This window comes from Cavia porcellus, unplaced genomic scaffold (genome assembly GCF_034190915.1).
Source record: "Cavia porcellus strain 051 isolate PalLab524CR breed Dunkin Hartley unplaced genomic scaffold, mCavPor4.1 scaffold_11, whole genome shotgun sequence".
In the NCBI taxonomy this organism is placed as follows: Eukaryota; Metazoa; Chordata; class Mammalia; order Rodentia; family Caviidae; genus Cavia; species Cavia porcellus.
The window spans coordinates 53,731,407-53,758,399 of NW_026947494.1; the positions used below are offsets into that span (position 1 = coordinate 53,731,407).

At 35.6% G+C, this 26,993-nt stretch overlaps 1 protein-coding gene across 3 annotated transcripts in view; it reads right to left on the minus strand.

Annotated features, from left to right (window-relative positions):
* Positions 1-26,993, minus strand: part of Adamts6 (ADAM metallopeptidase with thrombospondin type 1 motif 6) — a 280,941-nt gene that overhangs the window by 62,697 nt on the left and 191,251 nt on the right. For all 3 annotated transcript variants that reach the window (XR_010050518.1, XM_063258246.1, XM_063258247.1), the window contains 4 exons: positions 26,703-26,805; positions 6,729-6,862; positions 5,358-5,481; positions 4,427-4,507 (listed from right to left, as the gene is read on the minus strand). Coding sequence is in view for 2 of the 3 variants with exons in the window: in XM_063258246.1 (XP_063114316.1) it covers positions 4,427-4,507; positions 5,358-5,481; positions 6,729-6,862; positions 26,703-26,805 (442 nt within the window). In the remaining variant the exon portion in view is untranslated. The remainder of the gene's footprint in view (positions 1-4,426; positions 4,508-5,357; positions 5,482-6,728; positions 6,863-26,702; positions 26,806-26,993) is intronic.

Sequence of the window (26,993 nt, forward strand, 5' to 3'; positions counted from 1 at the left end):
ACCCTGTAATACTGTCATTCTCTTAAATGGTTTTACATTGTTTTGATATATTTGATGCTACAGTATACAAAGTTATACTCAAAGATTTCAAGGAAAGAGACAATATGGTAACTACTTTTATGTCGGGATTATCTGGTGGTGAAACACTATTTTGCTTAAATGGTTATGTTTTGATCTGCACTGTTTTGCTGTTATGCCCTCTTTTATCTCAATCTCCATTTTATTATTTAGTTTTTTATTTTTATCCTTTTAATTAAGGGAAAAATAAATTTAAAAAAGCAGGATATATTATAGTAACCCATTTTGACTTTCCATTATCTTGATTTAAAGCCCTGTATTGCTCTCACCATCTTGTTTTGACTGATGTCCCTCTATTCTGTTTTGCTTGATAGTACCAGGTTCGAAAGTGTAGGCAACAGCTGTGAAGATAGTGGGATTCATTATGACGCCCATTCTGGTTGACTATTATCTCCTTTTGAAGACCTGTTATGTCTCCAATGTTTTGGTTTTGTTGGTTTTGTTCTTTACTGTTTTGTTCAATTTTATTATAACTGATGATATAGGCAATTCTATTAGAGATAGCGGGAGGCATTATGGTAACCATTGTTGATCACCTTGTATTATGCTTTTACATTATCTATTATGTCCACCCTTTTGATTTGACTGACTCTGTTCTGTTATGTCACATTTGGTTCTACTCTCTTCCAAAAAAGTAATAAGAACTATGGGAGCAACAAAGCCCAAAACGTGTAATTGTCATTGTACAAAAGAGAGGAAAAGAAAGTGCTGTAAATGATATAACTGCATGTATATTTAAGTGTATAAGATAGATAATGATATTACTGAGTTTTGTTGGATCATTGAACAGAACTGTTTGCAGTCTCACTGTTGGAATGTCCACTTTATAAGCTTTAATTTTGTAACTTGAACAGTTATTTCTAAGATGACAATATGTAATCCATTACCTAGTGATTTCCTACTGTTTATTTTTTTCTGTAAATCTGTATAACTTGTACCCTTTCTTTGCTTTTTTTTCTTTTTCTCCTTAAATAAAATTTAAAAAAAAAGAAAAAAGAAAAACGTGATAATTTAAAAATATTCTTTCTATATAACCTGATATTATGGCTCGTATTTGGATGGTCCCTTAAAGCCTCAAGAGCCATAAGAACACTGAAAACAATATTTGGAAGGCTGGAAAAGTCAAAGTTTCTAGGACAGAGCATGAAGATACAAATTATAAATGTTTAATAAACTGAATTTTTTAAAGACATCACTTAAAAACAAGCAAACTAGGAGAAAATACTCAAAAAATATATCGAACAAAGACTTTTGTACAGACTACATTAAGGATTAATACCTCAAAAATTTAAAAATAGAGAAAATATTTTATATCTTTCATGAAAAAAGATACTGAAATGGGTATAATTAACAAGACTGACAATATTTAGTTTGATGAAGATGCAGAACAACTGAAACTCTTTTACATTACCGGCAGAAATATAAAATGACATGACCACTTTGGAAGAATCAAAAACAACTTACAAAATCTCAGGGTACAATCGCACAGGGTAAGCAGTCCCATTTCAAAAGTAGGTAGATAGAAAAGAATTGGACCAAAGGAAGACCAAAACCCAGCAAGGTAAATAATGAGTTCTCTAGCTGTATAGATGGCACTCAAAGGTAAAAGGTGGTAAAATGTGAGTTCCAAAAGCCTAGAATGGCTCCATGGCTATGGTCTTATTAGTTGCAACCTACAAGTCCTCTCTCATGGGAGGGCTCCACTCACAGTTTGCAACTTTCTTCAGCAGACATTCCATGTTTCTGACATCTCTAACTTCCTGGGGTCTTCAGCTTCATTCCCATTGCTCCACAAAGTACCCTCTCAGGGGCTCTTTGCCTGGCCTCCCAGGATTTCCTTTGAAATTGGGGTAAAAATCTTCCTAACCCCACAACTCTTATTTTTGCATTCCAGTAAAATCAATACCATGTGAATGATACCAAGTTTGGCTGACAGCTCAAGTAGTAGCTGCATCCCTCTTAGACCACGGGTGCAGTGGCCTCTGAGTGTCTGTGTGGCTGATTACAGTGAATCCCAGCAAATCAACTCTCTAGCAGCCTACTGAACAGCAGACATCACTTCTCAAATTAAAGATCTATATTTTGCAATCTTGAGTCTGCCATAGGTGGTGTCTTGCTGATTTCTGAGATACCTTTCATGGGTCTTTCTTCTTGTTTCTTACAAAGTACTTTGTTTATTTTCAGTGGGGTCAACTTACTGGCTCCACCTTTACACACAGCTCTTCTGGGACTGAAATGTAAGGTTTCCAATTTTATTTATTTATCTATTTATTTATTTATTTAGTTTTTGAAACAGAATTGCTTGTAGCACAGGCTGGCTTTGAACTAAGTAGCCCAGGCACTTAGTGGATCTTTGGATCTTTATGCTTTGTTTTTGCTCCCAATTCTCATTACAAATCTGGCTAAAAATAGCCAGTAGTACTTATGACAGCCTGTATGTTGGGCACCTTTGAAATTGTATCTCTCAGATCAATTTGTCCACCATTGTTAATCTCAGCCTCCTGCAAAGTCTTAAGAGATTAGAAAAGTATAGATATATTTTCATAACACTCATGGTCTTTATTACAACTGCCAATGAATCCTTGTTCCTACCTGAAGTCTACTAAGCCTGGCCTTTACTGCCCACATTCCTGTCAGCCCTGTGGCCTTCTGAGGTCTGAACAGAATCATTCAATAGGCTTTGCTCATGGAATTCCAAGGCTTTTCTAGTTCACATCTCTAAATCCTTCTATGAGCCAGTTCCAAAGGCTTCTAAGCAATGTTGTCAGGTATATTTATAGCAACAATCTCACTTTTTTGATACCAATATTCTTTATTAGTCAGCTTTCCTGTCATTGTGACATAATTACCCAACAGCCACAAATTAAAGGAGAACAGGTTTAATTTGGATCATGCTTTCAGAGGATTCAGTCTACCCAAGGGCTGCAAGTTAAGAACATCATGATTCAAAGGCAAGACATGGTAAAAATGTTCAGTTTAATGTGGCTGGGAAGCAGAAAAGAACTGTGCCAGAGAGGAAGGGTTGAGAGGCCCAACAGAAAAAGCCAAACTTCTTTGACCTACCCTAAAGTGTATGCTTCACCAATCCTCTAGAGGGATCTCAAAACCAAACAAGTTGACTTTCCACCCTAACTACTATACCATGTGAGCTCACTTATGTAAAAATTTTAAAGTAAAAATAATACATATAATGTTAAAAAATATAGATCAATGTTTGCCTTAGACAAAAGCTGTAGCTAGAAGAATGTGACTTCAAAAGGGAATTAAAGAATTGTGGAATAAATGGAATGTTCTATATTTTGGTTGAGAAAGAGAGAGAAAGCAGGAGAGAGAGAGTCATAAAATGTATACATACTTCAGGGAAAGAAAAATAATACGATACTTTTTTAACCGATAGTGTTACCCTCACATGGGGGACCCCAGAGGATGTCATATATTACACACACAAGAAACCCCGCAACACTGATGGCCTTTAGAGAAGAAACTGAAAATGCATGTGCTGTGGTCTCAATGGACCAAGGTTACTCCAGCAGCAGCTTACCATACTAATAAGTGCCTGGAAGCTAATGGTCAACACTTTGAGCACCTCTTGTAATTGTAGGTGCCAAAGGTAATTTGTAATAATCTCATGATGTCTCAATAAATTTAACATCAAAATGTTTATACAAAGTATTCTTTTCCTGTATATGTATACATTTTTTGGTTCTCTCTCTCTCTCTGTCTGTCTCTCATATATATATATATATATATATATATATATATATATACACACCTTGATTCACAAACTCAGTTCTTTTAACAATTCTCCCTCTCTGTCTCTCTCTGTCTCTCTCTGTCTCTGTCTCTCTCTCTCTCTCTCTCCCTCCCTCTCTCTCTCTCTCTCTCTCTGTATATATATATATATATATATACACACCTTGGTTCACAACTCAACTCTCTTAACAATTCTGGTCACAAACTGAACTTGACTGAACTGAACTGAATCAACTTTCCTCATAAGGTCAACACTGAATCTAACAAATGAATTTGATTTGGTTCTCATCCAACTTGGTTTGCAACCAGAATCATGGAATAATCTAGTTTGTGAACCAAGGTGTATACATATTATACATGCAGTTGTTAATACTTTTTGAATTAAACACTTGTAATGGATGCATTTTATTATGTGTAAATTATGACTAAACAAAATCAAATAACTGACTTATTGAGCAGTAAGCTATATACTACTGATTTTTCTGTTTAGCAATTTACATGTAGCTATAAAACTTGGAAATTTTTTATTTTAACACAAAAGTATTCTGTCCCAAAATAGTATGTGTTTTGCTTCATGACTAGCAAAACAACTTACCAATATAGTTCTTTGACATGACAACTTCTCTGACTTCAATGTGAACTGAGCCTCTTGGTATCTGTACCACTTCCATGTAGCCTGGAATACAAGCCAGCCAGTAATAAATTGATTCACTTGGGAAATGTTTGGAAAACATTTTTAAATAACAGTTTCCTTAATTTTTCCATTCTTTATTTGACTTTATAAATTATGAAATTGAGATAAGTAATCCTTTGGGTTCATGAATACATTTTAGATAAAAATACTTATTTTTCTCTAAAATTATCTTAAGATATTTTCAAAGCCTCAACATGCATATTATTGGTTCTTTCTTTTTTTTTCTAACACATGACCTCAATCAATACTCTGTGGGTATTTACACTTCAAAGAAACATGACAAGTTGAGTGGTATATGACTATACAATTCTAGTACTCAGAAGACTGAGGCAGAAGGAACACTTTTGCTAGACGTTCCAGGTCAGCCTGGATAACACAGTGAGACACTGTCATGAACAAACGAATGGACAGACAGACACATTCTAAAGAGTACAGCTCAGTGGTAGAGGGCTGACCCTAGGTTGGATCTTCAGCACTGGGAGAGAGAGAGAGACAGACAGACAGACAGACAGAGACAGAGAGAGACAGAGAGAGAGAGACAGAGACAGAGAGAGAGAGAGACAGAGAGACAGAGACAGACAGAGAGAGACAGAGAGAGAGACAGAGAGAGACAGAGAGAAAGAGCAAACAAAGAAAGAGGGCTAAATAAAAGTCAAATTGATAGAATAAAATTCTCCAAAATATTTTAATTTAGGTATACATAATACTTAAAGGACTAAAAAAAACTTGGGAAAAACTGTTATCTACCTACATAAAGATTTTTAAGAATAAGAAAGTAGGGGAAAATCATATGCTTTGGCTCTTCTGGAGGAAGAATTCTTTCTATGCTCACCTCCTCTTGGCAATGAATCATTGAAGAATCCCTCGATGGCATCACATGTGCTTCCATCTCCTCCACAGACTCGACATCTGTCTTCCCTGGCATCAGATCCCAAAATATTATCACAACCTACGTGCTGAAAATAGAGAAATTCAGTGTGTCAAAAAGAGAAATTCTTGGACTGCAACTAATTGAATATAGATAATTCATTTATTTACTTGTTTTTCAAGTAAAGAAAATTAAAATGGGTAACAATTAAAATAGGTAAATTAAAATGGGAAACCTCCACTTTGTAGTAAATCCAAGCTGATATTTCTCAACACCTATGTTTAAAGAAAACAATTTTGATTCCCTAGGAATGCATATGTATGTCTATATTTCTAATGTAGGCTTCACTTGCATATTATGCTGTAATTCTTAAAATACTATAATTTGTTAGCAATGAGTTCTTACTTACATCCTCAATCAAGAAACTCAAGAATGAAAAAAAAATGACTATGACCCTCTACAGAATTATAACAGCAAGAGTTTTCATAGAGTATTATGGTTTGTCCCTTGTTTTCTTTTGGATATTCAATTGTAAGTGATGAAAATTAAGTGTGAAATCCACACCTGTGTAAGTCTTTAAAAATGAATACCAGTTTCTACAAGCCAAATAGAATTACTATAAACAAAAAAGATGTAGGCATGCAATTAAAGAAGCTAAAATTTTACTTTTGCACTTAATTATAAAAATGTAGTTTCTTAGTATATATATTGGTTACATATTTTGGTGCCTCAATTTGTAAGTTTCACCTTTAGCCACTTATACTAGTCACATAATCCTGTTTAAAATCTATACTTATATCTTTGTTATTTGAGAAGAAAAAAATGGATATTGTCAAAAAAATAACATTTTCTTCAAAAAAATAAAATATTCTTGAACACACACACACACACACACACACACACACACACCTGAACTAGATCATCAGATATATTTGGAGGCAAATAAACAGGAAAGAAACTTCCAAGAACTATGAGACTAAGCAAAACAACCAGTGCTTGTATTTTTTCTTTTTCAGTTATTTGCTTCTTCCTAAAGCATAACAAAAACCAAAAAAGTTATGACAATAGCAGAAAACAATGGAAATTAAAATCTAAAATATTTTCATATTTTGTCAATGGCTCTAAAATAGAACTAGAATTTTAGAGCAAATCACATTTGCAGGGTGACTGAATATGAATGGGTCATTTAACTACATATAAGTCATTCTTTACTGGAAATTGAATTTTTAAAAAAATGTGGCCTTTTTAAAAAGCTAAGCATAGATTAAATACTATTTGAGAAAAAGACAAAGGTCTCAGAAAATCCCAACAAAACAGTACTGCAATGTGTGCAACCTTGCATTCTCCATTGATACAGATATCCAGTGAATCTGCATTGCACTGAGTCCCATCGATCACCGCAGGGGCACGTTCGGTGTAGAAATTGTAACCTTCAGCCAAACAGTTTAATGCACAAGGTTTTACTCCACCTGAACAAATAAAGTAGAAGAGAAAAAAATAGAGTGGTCTCCTAATGAACAGTGATTCTTTATGATTCATACCAAACTTACAATTCATATAGATGCCATTTCCTGATTATAATCCTAGACCTGTGATTTTCATCCTCTTTTTCAATAATTTCATATTTATTTTCATTGTTAATGTAACCAAAAGGAAAACTGTCTTTCAATTTTAAACTTAAAGTTTTCAAGTACTTATTCTATGTATGTATAAAATATTTTATGTCAAAAAGAATCATGCTGGGTAGAAGAATCATTTCTAAAGGTTAACTAAGGAAATAAAGTTTAAGGACACTCTCATAACAAGAATTTTTCTTACATATGTTACTGAAAATAATATAAAATCTCTGCTACGTTAAGCTGTGGCTGTATAGTTGTAAAATAAATCTAAATTTCTACCTGCCTAATGCATTTCACATTCCATTATCTTGGTGTTAGCATGCAGATAAATCATTAGAGGATAAGCACATTGAAGATAAAATTACAGCATTAAATTTTTAATACTTATGAAATTAATAAAATATAAAATATATACTTTAACAAATAATGTCTAGTACAATTTGGTGATAAATGTATATAATAACTAAAGCATTTTCATTTTGTCATAGAAAGTTCAGGCTTCAAACGAAAATACAGGTAACAATAATAGCAATTTAAAAACCAGAATACAAAGCATGATTTTTATAGTATATTGAGAAAGTAAAAATATGTAAATTTACTTTAATGAAACCAGTACATTAAAAAGCAGTTATGTATAAATATGCAATTATTTATTAAAATTATGACATGAATATTTCCTTTAAAATCTTTCTTTCATAAAGTTTAAAATACTTCAGCCTTGTTAGGCTGACAAAATGTCTCTTGAAGTAAAAAGGACTACTAATAAAGAAAGTAAAGCAGATAAATGAAATCCCATGCTTAGGCCTCAGTGAAGTTCTTAAAACCAAGTTGCTGGAAAGTGAAGGATATAAAAGAAGAAAGCTGACTGAGTGATGGAGTTGAGGATACATTAGAAAAAACACATCCACTGAAGGATATCACCGTTAAGGTTAAACTGACAAAAAGATATCCCAGTGTTGTTACTTATTGTTTTTTCAAGAGAAGATAAGAGTCTGGATTCTTTTCAGTGTAAATTCTTCTGGTTTTTAAATGGTGCAAAATTCATCCCTACAACTTCTGGCCTAAATTCATGTTTTCTTAAATTTTTAATCAATTTTTATATATGATGTCATTAATTTTAAGATTAGGTTAATGATACATTTTCCTATTTCTGTGAACACAGAAATAACAAGTAATAAATACAATAATTTATTTCTGATGCTATATACAAATTATTTGCATTCATTTTTATAAGATTCTCATAAAAAGTTATTCTAAATTTGCATGACCCTTACCAGGTATTTTTTCATTACTATTCAATATAATTTTTCTCATAATACTTTGGAATTTAATGTAGTACTTTATGTATCAGGCTTTGAAAACAGAACCTGACTTTTACTTACTCAACTTTAACATTACATTAATTATGTAAGTTAATATTTTATAGGAAGGATATAAAAATTTTCTGGTTGTATTCCTTAGCCCACTGCACTATATCATTGAAATAGAAATGAATTTCTATGTTTACTGATTATGTGTTTGGCTTTTCCTGCTATGCTTTCAAAGGAAGTATTACTGAGTAACATCATCAAAGATGGCAGAAAAGCAGCTCTACCATGCTTACAACAGGCATATTGATTCTGACAACTACCCATGGATAGTGGAATCTTTGTGAAAGTTGGAGAGTCCAGTGTAGACGTTCTAGTACACCCCTGGAAAAAATAATCTGAGAAAAAATGCATCGAGGGAGTTTAAGAACAGCTTCCCTTACCTGTATCACATCTCCTCAAGGAAGCACAGCTCAGTGAGAAGACAGACCTTCTTTAACCAAAAATTTACTCCACAGCAAAAATGGAGATAATAGAGAGTGGTTACCAGGCTCTCCTTGTTACATGGGATATGTCCAAGAGGCCTGCTTCTTTTTCATCTCACATAGAAAATTGAGGTGACAAACATAGCTCACATGTTTAGGAAAAGGTTGAGAGAAGACAAAATAAACCAGAAACTCAACCACTTTGTTAACTCACTTAGGAAATTCATCCATGAGTCACTTAGGATGTTTTATCTGTATAATCTCTTATAAGTTGCCCCACACGGACTCTAAAAACTCTGCATGCCTAATTTTCACTCCCTAAGAGCAACAGTCTGAGCATGATCTCGTAGTGAGGAAGTACAAGTGTAACACCAACATCTTGGTCAACTTTCCAGGACTGGAAAAAGGCACACAGCTTAAACATTTTAGTATATCATCTTAGGGAAAACAAACACAGGAAGTTCCCAACATCTAGGCTGGTTTTGTGGAATCTAGAGAGGACAAATAGTCTTAAGAATTCTTTCTCCAAAAGGAATAAAAATTGTGGAGTAAGTACACTCATAGTAAAGGTATGAAAGAGCTAAGTCTTTACATGAACTATTTGATGAAGATGTATTTCTCCAAGCGATAGTCATTATATCAGTGATGGTGAAACTTTTAGGGACTGAGTTCTCAAACTGCAACCCCAAATCCACTTATTTATCACAAAGTGCCAATATTACAATTAAACCTGAATACACAGGATGTGATTAAAGAAAACAACGGCTGGGCGTGGTGGCGCATGCCTGTCATCCCAGCACTCAGGAGGCTAAGGTGGGAGGATCGTTGTGAGTTTTGAGACCTGCCTGGGCTACAAAGTGAGCCCAACGCCAGCCTGGATTGCATCATAGAGAGACCCTGTCTCAAAAAGACCAAAGCAAAAAAAAAAAAAAAAAGAAAAGAAAAAGAAAACAACGGTTACCAATGCTTGGCTACTAGGGAGGATGTGGTTCATGTGCCTACAGAGAGGGCTCTGCATGCCCACAACAGTATGTATGCCATAGATTCACCATCACTGTTATAGAATATCTTCAAATATGATTACAACAACATAAGATTTCAAAAAAGAAGAAAACATGATACCAACCAAAGGAATAAAACAGTATTCCAGTAACTAACACAAAAGACATGGAGATCTACAATGGCCTAACAAAAAATTTAAAAATAATTTGACTCAGTCATAAAGCATGAACTTAAGAGCATATGAGGCTCCGAGTTCAATTCCTAGCAGCCAAAACAAATGAACAAACATTATGTTTAAGGAAGCACAGATGGACAACTTACTTAAATCAGGAAAAGAATACATGAAGAAAGTAAAAATTTTAATTAAGAGATAGAAATAATACAAACAGTGCTGGAGATATAGCTCAGTGGCATAAGCAACTGCCTGGCAACTGCAAGGTCCTGAGTTTAATTCCTGGTATGAATAATAATAATGGCAACAACACAAACAAAACAGAAACTGTGGATCTGAAGAATACAATACATAAAATGAAAAGTGCAACAGAGAATATTAACCATAGATTTAATCAAGTAAAAGAAAATATCTGTGAACCCAAAAAGAGGTCATTTAGAAGAAAACAAAAAGAATGACAAGGAATGAAGAAAGTCTACAGAATTTATTGGACACCATCAAAAAAGCTACGTTGTTCACACTGGGAATCTTGAAGGGAGAAGATAAAAAGAAGAAAATTCATTTAAAGAAATAATGGCTGTAAACTTTCCCAAATCTGAGGAGAAAGATGAACATACAGGTAAATGAAGGTCAGAGTCTTTCACTGTCCAAAGAAGACTTCATAAAACTTTACATTAATCAAAAGGTCAAAAGTCAAAGAAAAAGAATTTTATTGAAAAAGGAATACTATAGGTATACCCACAGATTTCTTTATAGAAACCTTGCAGGCCAGGAAAGAAGATGATAGATTCAAAGCACTGCCAAAAAAAAAAAAAAAAAAAAAACCAAAAACAAAAAACCTGCCAACCAAGAATACTTTACTTGATAAAGCTGTCTTTTAGAAATGGAAAGACAAAGATTTTCTCAGACTAATAAAAGCCGATGAAGTTCATCACTAGACTTGCCATACAAGATATGCTAAAGGAAGATGTTCAAGCTGAAATGAAAGGATACTAATTAGTGGGGCTGGGGATTTAGCTCAGCGGCATAAGCACCTGCCTTGCAAGCAGGCGGTCGTGAGTTTGATCCCTGGTACTGATAAAAATGAAAAAGACCAAAAAAAAAAAAAAAAAAAAAGGATACTAATTAGTAACATATGTATGAAATTATAAAATTTACTGGTAAAGGTAAGAATATAGTCAAAATCAGATTATTTTTAATGCAGTGGCAGTATTTAAATGGTGTAATTCTGGCTAAAAGACAAAATATTAAAATGCTATTACAAAAGTTGGAATATTTTGGTAATGAAGACACAATAAACAGTTACAAAATGTGACATCAAAAACATAAGAGTGTAGAATTTTTTGTACTTGATCATATTTAAGTTATTGTGAGCTTAAAATAGAATGCTATAACTACAACTCATGTGAACCTCATGGTGAACACAACACAAAAACTGTAATAGACACACAAAAGATAATTAGAAAGAAAAGATAAACAGAAATCAAAACATGCGAGTACTAAAAAATCATTAAGCCTCAGAAAATAGCAAGAAAGGGAAAAAAGAAACAAAAGAATCCATGAAACAGTCAAAAACAAAAATAACAATAGTAAGCCCTTACCTATCAATATTTACTAAACACATTGCACTGCACAATTAAAAGACAGAGTTGTCAAATAGGCTAAAAAATTTTACCCAATTCTATCCTATCACCTCCCAGGTGATCCACTTCAGATTTAAAGACACATAAACACCGAAAGTGGAGGGATCGAAAAAGTCCATGTAAATAAAAAAGAATCAAAAGATAGCATCAGGAGCTACATTTTTATCTGACAAAAAAGACTTGAGGTCAAAGACTATAAACAGTCAAAGAAAGTAACTATTAAGTGACAGTAATGATAATTTATTGCAATTTACAATTGTAAGTATATATGCACCTAGCACTGGACTATCCAAAATTATGTAAAGCAAATCGTTAACAGATCTGAGGGGGAGAAATAGCACTCTAACAGTAAGGAATTTCTATGTAACACTTTCAACAATGGATAGATCATGCAGACCAAAAAATCAATAAGAAAACACTGGAGTTTAAATATACTGTAGGCTAAATGGACTTAACAGACACAGAAGACATTCCATCTAACAGCATCAAAGAGAATCAATCTTTTTAAGTATGCGCAAAACATTCTCCAGCATACATGTTAAGCCACAAAACAAGTCTTAACAAATTTAAAATTGGAACAATATGCAGCAACTTTGCTGACCACTATAATCAAGTAGGCTTCACCCAGGGTTGAAAGAGTAGTCCAACATATACAAATCAATAAATTTAATATACCATATTAACAAAATGAGGGACAGAACCTAAATGGTCATCTTAATAGATGTGGAAAAACAAAATTTAACAACCTTTCATCATAAAATTTATTAACACATTAGGTATAGGAGGTATACATTTCAGTACAAAAAATAAGCCCAGAACAAACAATATACAATGAGGTAAATTGAAATGCTTTTCTTCTAAGATCGGAAACAGGATACCTATTCTTACCATTTCTATTCAATATAGTATTAGAAGTCCTAGCCCAAGCAGGTAAGCAAGTAAAAGAAATAAAGTTAAGTAAAAGAAATAAAGCCATTCAAATTTCAAAGCTAAAAGTAAAATTGTTGTTCTTCAAACATACATATATAAAAAGCCCTAAAGACTCTACAAAAATCATTAAACAAGTTCAGTAAACACAGAATACAAAAACAGACTCAAAATGAATTGAAAATTTAAATTTAAGAGCTGAAAATGAAGCAAGATCTTGGTGGCATAGAGGAAGCAGCATTCACAGAGAGCTCTGATGTATAATTAATGAGGTGGTCGATGTATAGTTAATGAGGTGGTAGAGACACTAACCATGTGAATACAATTTAAATGAGATAGCAAACAGCTGAAGCAGAAGAAGGGAAAATTAGAATAACAAGTGAAGCCCCCAGCCTGAGCTCTTCTCCCACTGCAGGTCTGCAAGTTGTGCCATTCTGTGAAACACATAAAATGATTGGGAGAAGAAATTAGGGAGCAGCTAGTGATGAACACTACCCCAGATGTCACTGCCCACACTGCCAGCCAAGCCACATGGTTTCCCTAAAAGAATATGGCTAGGTCTGAGATAATAACAACAAAATATTTCCTTCTTTATGGGCTCTCTTCCTGATATAGATCCAGATACCCAGCCATTCTGTGAAATACATATAATCTTTTAGGGGACCTAGATAGGGAAATGAGCATCACACAGCACTCACTCCAGTCACTACTTCCCTCAGTGCTAGGCCATCCTAGTGAATCACCAACAAGGACATAATCTGGAGTCTACAATAATAATATAAGACAGCCTCGTTTTCACGGACACCGTAAGAGCTTCAGAACAGACTGAAACTTGTAGGGTTGGGGTGGTGCCAGAAATGGTGACTATAGATAGCAGAGTGAGACGAACCAGATGGTCCACACTCACCCTTTCATCTTCCTGGCACCAGGCCCTGAGGGAGTAACAGACCAGAGAGACTCTCATAGGATTGAGCTGAGGTTAGAAGTGGTGAGTGACAGACAGGGTACCCTTGGCTTGGGCTTCTGTCTCCCTGGCACTGGGCCCAGGGAGAAGAAAATACCAGAAAGAGACTTAAAAGTCAGGGGTGGCTTGGATACACAGACACTATTGGTGATGTGATGGTTAAGATTAAATGTTAACTTGATTGGTTAGGATGCTACCTGTAGGATTAGTACAGCTAACTTCTGGGGGAGTCAGAAGGTTCATTGAGACACGACTTCAGGTACTATGTATGGTTCCCAGCTCACTCTTTTCTAGTGTTATTTCCCTGTGCTGCTTCCCAGTCACCATAAGCTATGTATCTCTGTTACACTGCACCCTTCTACCGAGATGTTTCTGCTTTGGAGACAACTGATATTGGACTGAATTGTCTACAATCATGAACCAAATTACATGTCTCCTCCTTTAAGTTGTGGGTATTGGGTACTGCATATCAATAATAGGAAAGCTCACTAATAAAGATTATTAGTGCTAGAGAAGTAGCATCATTGCTGTGACTATATCTTACCATGTGATTTAGAAGGCTTTGGAACCAGCTTGCAAGAGGTGCTTGCAAAGTTCAGGGATTTAGACCAGAGAAGTCCTAGAATACTGTAAGTAGAGCCAGGGAGCAATTCTGATTGTAGCTCAGAGACTCAGAATGCTGATATGGACAGTAAAGGATAGGATTCTGAGATTTCAGTTGGAAATGAGGACTCTATTTGGAGCTGCATGCTACACTTTAGCAAAAAACTGGCCCGTATTTTTCCCATGTTCAGATATTTTGAGAGAGACTGAGATTAAAGGCAGTGAATTAATTGATCTGGTGGGGAAAATTTTAAGGCAACCCACTGTATAAAATGTAGCATGATTATTGCTGACTGTTTTTAGCCACATTTAATAGTAAAAATTGGTGGCAAAAAGCAGAGCGTAAACTTTTTAAAACTTAAATTTGGGCACAAAAGTAAAGTTGAGGCCCAATTCGTATGGTTGCTGAAGAGGTTGATTCCATAAAAAAAACAAAAACAAACAAACACAAAAATGCAGGTACTCTATACAGAGACAAGAAAGACACTTTCAGGGTCTCTCAAATCAGCAAGACCCTATCCACCCAAGGGAGCAAAAGTATAAATCTTTTATTTGACAAGAGTTTCTGGCTTGCCTGCTGAAGCAGAGCCTCCTAGGAAACTGGCTCATTTCTCTTAGCCACTAGGAACTCAGAAGCCACTATAGTCATGATCCAAAGACAGCCTAGCTACTGTTCCTACTGGAAGCAGATGCTGGCATCATCTACATCATGCTGTTTTTACTGGCATGCAGAATGCAAGTATTGTAGGGTCAGGGAGGGTTGCACCCAGAGAAAGAATAGGGATGCAGGAAATGTACATGTCAGAGTGGATACTTAAAATTGTGGAAATTAAGCCAGTGGAGTTTCAGGGTTACCTATAAGATTAGTAAAGCACATTTCTAGATGTGTTTGTGTGGGTCATGAACTATGACTTTGGATATTACATATGGTCCCTGGCCCTTTCCTCTGGTGCTGTTTCCCTGCTCTGTTTTCAAGCCACCACAAACTAAGCATCTTTTTTTTTTTTTTTTGTCGTGCCCTTCTGTCATGATATTTCTGCCTTGGATCCAGTTAACTATGAACTGAAGTCTCTGAAAATGTGACCTAAATTAAGCCTCTCCTTTAGGCTGTACATATAAGTAGTATGTCTCAGCTTATATGGAAACAGCTTACATTAGCTAAGACATCTTCCCCTGAAACAACATTAAGATTATCAGTGTAAATGTGATCCCAGGGCCCAAGTCCTGTATTGTAAGCAACAGGTGATTCAGCAAAATTGGGGGTGTCAATTATACTATGTGGGAAACTCAAGTACCCCTTGAGGCCTGTTCTTTCCATTTATCTCCCCACAAATGGCACTGCGGCTGCTTGGGTCCACACCCCTCATGCTGCTCTTACAACCACTGAAAGCTCCCACCACCAATAGTACACACACATTAAAAGCCTGAGAACCTATTTCCTACATCCTGTATCCTCTGCAGTGCTGTTACCTCTTCTGGAGGCTCTGTCACAATTGGATATTGGCCACGACCCACTAATTCTTGGGGTTGTACATCTTGGAAGCCCATATTCAATGCAAATTCATACTATTATCTCCCCAAATGCCTTAGTGTAAACTATGGAGAAACAGACAGTTACAGCAGTGATGACACCTCGGTACCCAACCAGAGTCAAAGTTAAACCACGCTACCAAGTGTCACTACAAGACTAGAAAAAACAAAAGAAACAATTTTGTATTAAAGATGTCTTGTGAATAATCCAATTAAATATAATCATAATTATCATCATTATGTAATAGAGAATATAAAGCACTTTGAAAAGCCTGTGATACTAATGGGATAGCAATAAGTGAAGAAATACTCACATAATGGGTGTTACAGAAGAAAGAAAAAGATATAGAGAACCTATTTAATGAAATAATAGCTGACAACTTCCCAAGCCTTGAAAGAGACATGGACATACAGATCCAGGAATGAAAAAAGATTCCAAGTAGATTCAGCCATAGATGGACCTCTTTGGTGCATATTATAGCCAAACTATCTAAACTCCAAGAAAAAGAATTTTTAAAAGTTCCCAAGAAGTCAAGTCGCACATAGAATTAACTCAAAATTTTTTGATTGAAAGAAACTTTCAAAATCTTGAAAGGAAAAAAAACCTGCCAAAACATATCCAACAAAGTTATGCTTCAGAAATGAGAGACGTACATTTTTTCACTGACAAGAAAAATCTGAGGGAATTTTCACCACTAAACTGATCCTAAAATAAACAGCTATACAAGAGCTAAATGTGGAAGCTAAAGGATGACTACCATATTAGAAATATAAGAAAAATGTAGCATGTGGTGGTGCACACCTGTAATTCAAGCCCTACAGGAGGTTGAGGTAGAAGGATGCCAAATTGAAGCCCAACCTGGGAAACCTAGCAAGACCTTGTCTCAAATGAAAGAATAAAAAAGACATGGGATTTAGCTAAGCATGAAAATGAAAGAATAAAACTTACTGGGTAAGATATACACACAATGAAAAAGGAAAAGAATCAAACCTCATCACTGTAGAAAAATACAGAACTAAACCATAAGTGAAAGGATCAAAGCTATAAGTGAACTAAACTATAAGTGAAAAGAACAAAGATTTTACAAAACAATAATAAACTGACAAAACAACACAAGTAGTTAATCACAAACTTGACTATATAGGGATGAAATTTCCTAACCAAAAGATAGAAAGTAGTTCAATAGATTTGTAAAAAACCAGCTACATCCTGCCTATAAGACACTCAATTCAGTGGGAGAGACACACATTACGCTGCAAGTAAATTGATGGAAAAAGATATTTTGTACAAATTGAAAACAAAAGTGAGCAGAGTAGCTATAATTTTGTTGGACAAAAGAGACTTTAATTCAAACCTGTGTAAGAAACAAAGGTCATAATACAATTGTAAAGGATCCTTCAACAAGAAACAGCAAAAAGAGATCTGCCTCTGCCTGCCAGGCACTGCTACTGGAAGGTCCTTTCTTCTGTGTACGAGCAGGCTGAGAGAACCAGGAGATCTGCCTCTGCCTGCCAGGTGCCACCTCCAGAAGGCCATGTCCTGCAGGTGGCCAGTGTGGGCAGAGAGAACCAGCAGATCAGCCTTCACCCTCAGGGAGCTGCCAGCAGGCGACTCCTTCCTGCAGGCAGCCAGCAGGAGCAGGGACACACAGCCAGGTAAGCCTTGTACATCTGTAGGCCACCATTAGAGGCCCTTTGTTCTTTCAGGCAGCCATCACTCACTAGTAGAATCAGACAAATACCACTCTTGTGTGTCAACCACCATCATGGGAGTCCTTAGACACACAGGCTGAGAGAAGCAGCCCCACCTCCATGCACCCCTGATTATCAGCGTAGCTGCATAGGTCTGGAGAAGCCCATTCCATGCCCGGCTATCTCCCTATAAACCTGGAATTAGAGGAACCCAGGTTCCTGTCTCATCCCCCTACACTGCCTAGGGGCAGCCAACATGAGAAGTGCCTGGGGTCCCACAACCTGCTTATTGGGAGGAACCCAGGAGAACATCAAGACAAAGGAGCAAAAGGCAACTGAGACCTCTAGCCCACACAGAATAAATCTGGGAGATACAGTCATGGGAGAAAAACGAAGTAACACCTGAAATCTCTGAGAGGACAGCAACTGAAGTAAGGAAACAACTTCATGAAATTGTAAAAGCAGCCAAATTAGAAATAATGTCTCAGGTAAAAAAAAGAAATAACAAACATACTGAAAGAATTGTTCAGCAGGTCTAAAGAAGACATAGACAAAAAGAGGAGCATAGGAAAATGATGGAAACCTTAAATGAATGCAGAAAGGAATAACAATGCATGAAACAGATTCAAAGAGAGATCCAGAAAATTAAAAATTCAACTGAAAGCTGGCAAAACTGCTTGAAGGAAACTGAAGATAGACTTTCAAACCTTGAAGATAGGATTGCAGCTAGTGATTGTGAAAGGAAAGATCTCTTAAAAATAACACGGAATCAGGAAATAACTCAATGGCTACAAGATGATGCAAAGAAGCATAACTTAAGAATGATAGGTTGTAGATGAAGAAGCAGGCGTCAACACAAATAAAATTAAAAGGATATTTACAGAAGTAATAGAAGAAAATTTCCCAAACATGAGAAATGGACCTGGCATGCAGATAAGTGAGGCATATAGGACTCCAACTAGCCATAACCAATGTAAATCTACACCCAGACATATAATAATCAAGATTCAGAAATTCAGCACAAGAATAGATTATTAAAAGCTGTTAGAGAAAAGAGACAGATCACCTATACAGGAAAACTAATCAGAATCACAGCAGACTTATCAACACAAACCTCAGGTCAAGAAGAGTTTGGAGTGAAATGTTTCAAATCCTGAAAGAAAACAACTTTCAACCCAGATTGATCTACACTGCAAAAACTATCTTTCAAAATTGATGGAAAAATAAGATACTTCTATGATAAAGAACAACTGAAGGAATTCATGACTACCAAACCAACCTTACAGAGAGTGCTAGAGAATATTCTAGAGAGAGATAAAGACGACCATGGTCGTGGAACAGCAGCAGAGGAGGATCACCAAACAAGACAGGCAATTGAATGAAGGGGAAAAGTGGAGGGCCAACAACAGGAGAATAGCATGGCAGAGACAAACCAATGTATGCCGGTTGTAACCATTAATGTAGATGCCTCAGATCAGCAATACAAAGAAACACAGATAAAGTGGCTCAGGAGCAAGATCCATGGATACACTCTGTACAAAAAACACATTTGACTGAAAGTCAAAAGAAACAAAACAATTATTTCATGTGACAGGGGACAAAAAGAAAAAAGTAAGAGTAACTTGCCCATCAACCACAGAATGGATAAAAAAGATACGGTATTTTCTTGCAGTGGAAAGCTACTCAGCTATAAAGTAGAATAATCTCAAGGCTCCGATAGGTAAATGGATGCAACTGGAGATCATGCTCATGGCCAAAACAGTTTGAACTCGTGTGAACTCTAGCATAAGAAATAGAAGGAGTGAATGGGATCCAAAAGCAAAATCGTTAAGGTAAGAACAAAGGGGAAGAAATGCCTAGGAGGAAAGGTGGAAACTATTGTCAATTTCTTATTTCTTATCTTGAACTCTTGCATTATTTACACAATTTTGTTAGGTTTGGCTTTTTCTGTCTTGTTAGGTTTTATGCTGTCAGATGGTAGGAGCAGCTATCTTGAATATAATGGGATATATTATGGTAATCATGGTTTCCTATTATATTGCTTGAAGTCTCATAATGCTTTCATTCATTTGTTTGATTGGCTTTGTTCTATTTGATTTTATTACGTGTGATGGCATGAATAGCTATTTTGAAAACAACAAGACATTATGATATCCATTATTGATTTACTATCATCTTGCTTTGAAGTCCTACCATGCTTTTGTTCTTTTGTTTTGATTGGTTTTATCCTATTGTGATTTATTTGATTTTATTATGTATGATGGTATAGACGGTATAGACAAATTTTTTGAGGAAACTGAGATATTATAGTAGCCATTGTTCATTTCCTGTTATTTGGTTTTGAAATCTTGTAATGCATTCATTCTTTTGAATGCTTTTATATTATATTGTTATGTTTGATATACTGTGTGAAGGTATGCTCAATTATGTTGAAGAAAAGAGACATTATGGTAGCTATTTTTTGTTTGTTTGTTTGTTTTGGTACTGGGGATTAAACTCACTACCTCAGACTTGCAAGGCAGGCACTTATGCCATTGAGCTAAATCTCTGGCCCCTTTGGTAGCTACTGTTGATGTCCAGTTGTCTGGTTGTAAAGTGCTGTGTTGCTTGCATTGTTCTGTTCTGATTTGCTTTGTTTTGTTCTCTTTTGTTTTATTCTTTTTAAAATAAAAATTTTTAAAAAGAAACAACAACAAATGCAAATGAAAATAACTCTGAGATTCCATTTTACTCCAGAAGAAATGGCTATTATCACTCAATCAAACAACAAAAAATGCTGCCAAAGTCATGGGAAAAAGGACCTTGCTTTGTCGGTGAAAGTATAAACTAGTACAACTACTATGAAAATCAGTATGGAGATACCTCAAAACATGAAAAATAGAAATTCCATTTGATCCAGCTACACCTCTTCTGGGTATCTTTCCCTAAGAGTCAAAGACATCATAATGCATACTAATACATGCATACTAATGTATATAGCAGCACAACTCACAACAGTAAAACCTTTAGAAATGGCCTATATGTCCACAAACAGATGAATAGATAAAGAAAATGTGGAGTACAATTTAGCCATAAAGATAACTTTGAATCATTTTCAGGAAAATGGATGCACCTTGAGATCATAATGGTAAACAAAATAAGACACAGGAGGTTAAATATCATGTTGTTTATCTTATATAAGAATCCCAAAGTATAATTATTCAAAGAACAAAATAAAATACAGATGATTGGAAACAGGAAGGGAGACATTTTGTAGATGAAAAAGGGAGCTAGAAAATGAAGGAAGGAAAGGGAAAGGAATGTTAAAAGGACAGTGATGCTATATGTATACATACCAACTCCCTGTGATTAAAGTATTTATTATGTATTGCAAACATGTAACAATAAAAATGATATATTTGAGTAGACAGAAATGCTATTTATTGTGACTTGATCATAATTTTATAAATGTATGATTTTTCACAATGTACCCCAGAAATAAGTACAAATTGATATGTCAATCAGAAACAAAAATTAATTAAATTAAAACCTTGCATATAAAAAGCAAGAGATTTGAGCACAGAGTATAAAAGAAGATATAGTAATGACCACTAAGTCTATAAAATACGCTTAACCGGCCAGGTGTGATGGTACATGCCTGTAATCTGAGCACTCAGGAGGCAGGCAGGAGGACCACTGTAAGTTTGAGTCCAGCCTGGACAATATAGGGAGTGTAGGCCAGTCTAAATTACATAGCGAGACCCTATCTCAAAAAAGAAAAAAAAATATGTTCAACATAATCAGTCACTAGACAACACTAATTAAATCTTCACTGAAACACCAATTTCTCCCTCCAGAGGGAAAATAAAAACATTAAATATTGGTACGGGTATTCATTAAACAGAACATTCATATGCAGTTGGTGAGAGCATACAATCATTTTGGAAAAACAGACAACTTCCTTTAAAATTAAAGTAACATTGCTCTACTGCCTAACAGTTTCACCATTATTATCCACAAAAGAGAAATGGAAATATAATCTCACAAAAAGTCCTGTTCACAGATGTTCATGATACCTAAAAACTAGAAACAAATCTAGTGACTATCAACATCATAACTGAAAAGCTGGTTACAGAATAATTGAATGCTACTCAGCAATCAAAAAGGAATGAACTACTTCTATATACAACAATGGGATTATATGTCAAAACCACTGAATGTAAAGAAGCCTTAGATAAAAGAACAAATATGGCATATATCCACTTACATGAACACACATAACAAAACCATAATGAGAAAAAAATCAGAATAACAGTCACCTCTTCAAAGGAGTTGGCAGGTTGACACTTGCCGACTGCAAGAGCTACTAAGAGGACTATTATGAATTTAATGCTGGGTCCCCTTAAAATTCCTATGTTGAAATCCTAACCTTTGATACGATACAACAACAAGGTGGTGCCTCTAAGAAGTAATTAGGCCATGACAGGGTGGTCTCTATGAATGGGATTTGTGCCCTCATGTCAAGAACCCTGCTATTTTTCATGCAAAAATGTCCCCATAAAGTCTCATGTGTTAAGAGATGAGGCTTTGGAAGGTAATTGGATCATGGGGTGCTGGATTAATCAGTGCATTAATCAATTCATGTATTGTTAGGAGATGGGGCATGATTGAAGGGGTGACTCATTAGCAGTATGGCTTGGATGGGTGTATTCCTGTTGGTGGCTCCTCTATATCTCTTTATTTCCTGGCCGCCATGCATTGAACAGCTTTTCTTTGCATGCCCTTTCATCATGTGATTCTGCCTTGGAGCCAGTCAACCATGGTGTAATTCCTCTGAAATGAACTGAATCCTCTAAGATCATGAGCCAAAATAAACCTCTCCTCATTTTTAATATTTTAACCTCTCCTAATTTAACTTGTGCTGTTGAGTATTTTGTCCCACCAACTAGCAAGTGACTAATACAGTGCTCAAAGTGCTCTTTCCTCTTTTCTTGTCATATGAAAACACAGTGAAAAGAAGGTAATTGTGCAATCCAGAACCCAGGCACAGTGGCACACTGATATCAGATTGCTAGCCTCCAGAATTATCTCTTGTTTAAAACCCTTGATTTATAATAACTGGTTATAGTGAATTCAACTGAAAAGGACTATGACAATTTTGTAGGTGATGGTAATGTTCTTCATTTTGATAGGGCTTTACTGATGTTATGCATTTGCCAAAATTCAGGAAAAATGACTTCTGGGAGAACATGGCGGACAGATAGCAGCAGCTACGGAGGCTCTCTGAAAGACCCAGCATAGAATTCAGGAATGGTGCAGACTAAGGAGTCATAAGCAAGAGGAGATATGCCCCACTGACCCAAGAATGAACTGGGCTGAGAGAAACCAACTGGGAATGCAATCCTGATGCTATAATAGGAACAGAAAAGCCTCAGTGTGAAAGCTGGAGCCCGCACCATTGGAAGCCGCGACTTGGGTTTCCCACCACCGCTGCTGTGTCTACATCAGCTCAGCAGGGAGACAGATATGCGAAAGCTCTGAGAACGGGAATCAGTGAACGGAGATGAAAGCAGGATGGGCAGGGTGCTATGCATCAACCTGCGGTGAGTGAGAGAAACTGGGACTCTTCCACGGTCTAGGAGACTCCAACAGAGGACATTCTGGGACCGGGCAGACTTGCGGGAACAGGGCGCTGCAGTGACTTCAGTCACATATCCCCCTCTCAAGCGGGATTGGTGAGCAGTGCCTAGCCTACGTGACGCTGCTGGCTGAGACCCAGTAGGCTAGCACAACCCAGGTCCCAGTGCCTGAAGGTAGATTGACCTAGAGAGGCAGGCCCCGCATAGGCTGCCTGGTCTGCAACTTCCTGGTGAGCTGCAGTGGGCGGGAACACCTAGCCGGCAGAATTCAATCAGAGTGTGGCCGATAGGGAAGGAAGCTGGGCCTCCTATATACGCTGGCATATATAAGGAACAAAGAATATGGGAAGAGGCAGCAACAAGAAAGGCTCCTCGGCCCCCAAACCTGAGAAAGAGGCAACAGCAGACACAGCACCAATAGATATAAAGCACTATCTCCAGAGCCTCGTAGACAAATTCAGGAATGAAGTTATTAATGACCTGAAGCTAGACATAAGCAGAATAGTTAGAGAAATGCTAAGCACCACCCAAGAAAAAACAGATGGTGGAATGGAAGAACAGAAAAAGAGGGGAGAATTGTTTAATGGAGAAAATAGAGAAAGCATAGAATACATGAAGCAGGTTCAAAGAGATTACCAGGAAACTAAAAACTCTATTGAAAACTGGCATAACAGCTTAAAAGAAACTAAGGACAGATTATCTGAACTGGAGGGCAGATTTGTAATATGGGAGAATGAAATGAAAAACTTCTTAAAAGTAACAAAGAAACAAACAGCAATAATACAAAGACTAGAAGATGATAAGAGGATCTATAACTTAAGAATTAAGAACATAAAAGAAGAAGTAGGGACACAAACAAATGAACTACAAAAGCTACTCACAGAAATAATCCAGGAGAATTTCCCTAATTTAGCAAAAGGTAAAGATACTCAGTTGTACGAAGCATACAGGACCCCAGCTACCTACAACCCAAACAGAGCAACACCCAGGCATATAATAATCAAAATACTAGAAATCCAGTACAAGAACAGAATATTAAAAGCCGTCAGAGACAAGAAACAGATCACTTACAAGGGAACACCCATCAGAATTACAACAGACTTCTCGGCACAAACCATCAAATCACGAAGAGCGTGGGGGGAAATAATTCAAGCTTTGAAAGATAATAATCTCCAGCCAAGATTGATATATCCTGCACAACTATCTCTGGAAATTGATGGAAAAACAAGGTGCTTCCAGGATAAAGAGGAACTAGAGGAATATGCAACCACCAATTCAGCTCTACAGAGAATACTGCAGGATATTCTAAAAAAGAAAAATACAAAGAATCCAGAAATAGTGGCAGAGAGGCCACAATGAATGGAGCAGAAAACAAAATGAAGAAGACAAACTGACAACTAATGACAGAAAAAGAGCTCAACAGAAATGAGGCAGAGAAGATTGGATGATAGGAACAGCTATTTTGGAGAAAATGACATCTTAATAGGTAATATTGATTTAGTATCATCTTGTTTTGAAGTCTCATCAAGCTTTTGTTCTTCTGTCTCCATTGGTCTAAACAGGTTGTATATTATTTGACTTTATTATGTATGATAGTATAAGCAAAAACTTTTATAGACAAGGAGATTATACAGAAACCATTGTCCATTTTCTGTTAGTTGATTCTAAATACCCTGTAATACTGTCATTCTCTTAAATGGTTTTACATTGTTTTGATATATTTGATGCTACAATATACAAAGTTATACTCAAAGATTTCAAGGAAAGAGACAATATGGTAACTACTTTTATGTCGGGATTATCTGGTGGTGAAACACTATTTTGCTTAAATGGTTATGTTTTGATCTGCACTGTTTTGCTGTTATGCCCTCTTTTATCTCAATCTCCATTTTATTATTTAGTTTTTTATTTTTATCCTTTTAATTAAGGGAAAAATAAATTTAAAAAAGCAGGATATATTATAGTAACCCATTTTGACTTTCCATTATCTTGATTTAAAGCCCTGTATTGCTCTCATCATCTTGTTTTGACTGATGTTCCTCTATTCTGTTTTTTAATTTTTTTTTTCTTTTTTTGTCTTTTTCCTTTTTATTGGTACCGGGGATTGAACCCACGACTGCCAGCCTGCAAGGCAGGCACTTATGCTGCTGAGCTAAATCCCCAGCCCCTCCTCTATTCTGTTTTGCTTGATAGTACCAGGTTCGAAAGTGTAGGCAACAGCTGTGAAGATAGTGGGATTCATTATGACGCCCATTCTGGTTGACTATTATCTACTTTTGAAGACCTATAATGTCTCCAGTGTTTTGGTTTTGTTCTTTACTGTTTTGTTCAATTTTATTATAACTGATGATATAGGCAATTCTATTAGAGATAGCGGGAGGCATTATGGTAACCATTGTTGATCACCTTGTATTATGCTTTTACATTATCTATTATGTCCACCCTTTTGATTTGACTGACTCTGTTCTGTTATGTCTCATTTGGTTCTACTCTCTTCCAAAAAAGTAATAAGAACTGTGGGAGCAACAAAACCCAAAACGTGTAATTGTCATTGTACAAAGGAGAGGAAAAGAAAGTGCTAAACGATATAACTGCATGTATATTTAAGTGTATAAGATAGATAATGATATTACTGAGTTTTGTTGGATCATTGAACAGAACTGTTTGCAGTCTCACTGTTGGAATATCCACTTTATAAGCTTTAATTTTGTAACTTGAACAATTATTTCTAAGATGACAATATGTAATCCATTACGTAGTGATTTCCTACTGTTTATTTTTTTCTGTAAATCTGTATAACTTGTACCCTTTCTCTGCTTTTTCTTTTTCTCCTTAAATAAATAAAATTAAAAAAAATTTTCAGGAAAAATGCACTTGAAGTTTGTACATTTCTTAAATGTACTCTTACCTCAAAAGAAAACAAGGTGAATGGGAAACAAACATATATTTATAAAAAATATATTAATGGCTGTAACTTACTTTGAAATACTTAGAATGGATTAATAAATCTATAGAGCTAAACAGATAAGTATAAAGTATAATAAAATGCTAATAATAGAATCTTGATAGTAGATATACAGTTGCCATTGTAAAATTTTTTAATATTGTTCTGTTGGATAATTTTTAAAGTAAGAGATTAGGAAAACAATAAATGCTTTGTAAAAACAAATTGAATTTTTCCAAATAAAGTTCAACAAAATTTGATTTGTATTTTGGGAGTAAAGAAATCTTCACATAGAACAATTAGCTTCCATATATGCTTAAATTAAAGGCCAAGAATAAGTCTGAGAAAGAACAATCATCTGTAGGAAGATCCTGGCACTTGGACTAAGAAAGAATTCAGATTTCCCTTTTCTCTTTTGAGTTGATTTATATCAGTATACTTTGATTTAAGGGTGTTAAGTCTGCATTTCCAATGACTATAATATAATTTATATTTATCTCAAGTAAGTCTCAAGTAAAACTCTTAAACAGTAAGTGTTTTTGATGTGCACATAGGCCTTCTAGGAATTTTGTGTCTTGTTAGATAGAATTAGTTTTTAAAATAATCTGATCATTTGTAACATTAAGCTATTACGGGGAAACTAATATATGACACCATTATCATAATATCTTTTTGCTTTGATTTTCAAACCCTAATATTAATTAGTATATGGAGAAACATATGTGTGTGTTTGTATGTATTTATATATCTTTTTATACTTATAAAGTTTGCAAGCAGAAATGCTCTGCTGGGTTATACATTACCTCCAGTATAGGGTTTCCAGTTATAATACTTTCCTCGGAAAGGCATATTGTCAAAATCTGCACATTGTTTCTCTCGAAAATCTCGGGAACCCAAAGGGCATGGCTAAAAAATAAAACAAGATAAATGGTACCATTGCTGTAAAATACTAAAACTAAGGGACAGATGTCCCTAAACTAAAATTGCCTGAACACCATTATATCAGCTCACTGTCTCACTCTCTGTCTATATTTCTGGCATTTGCTTCACTGTTTTATAATCAGTATTCACATTAAAATGTTTAAAGTGTAATC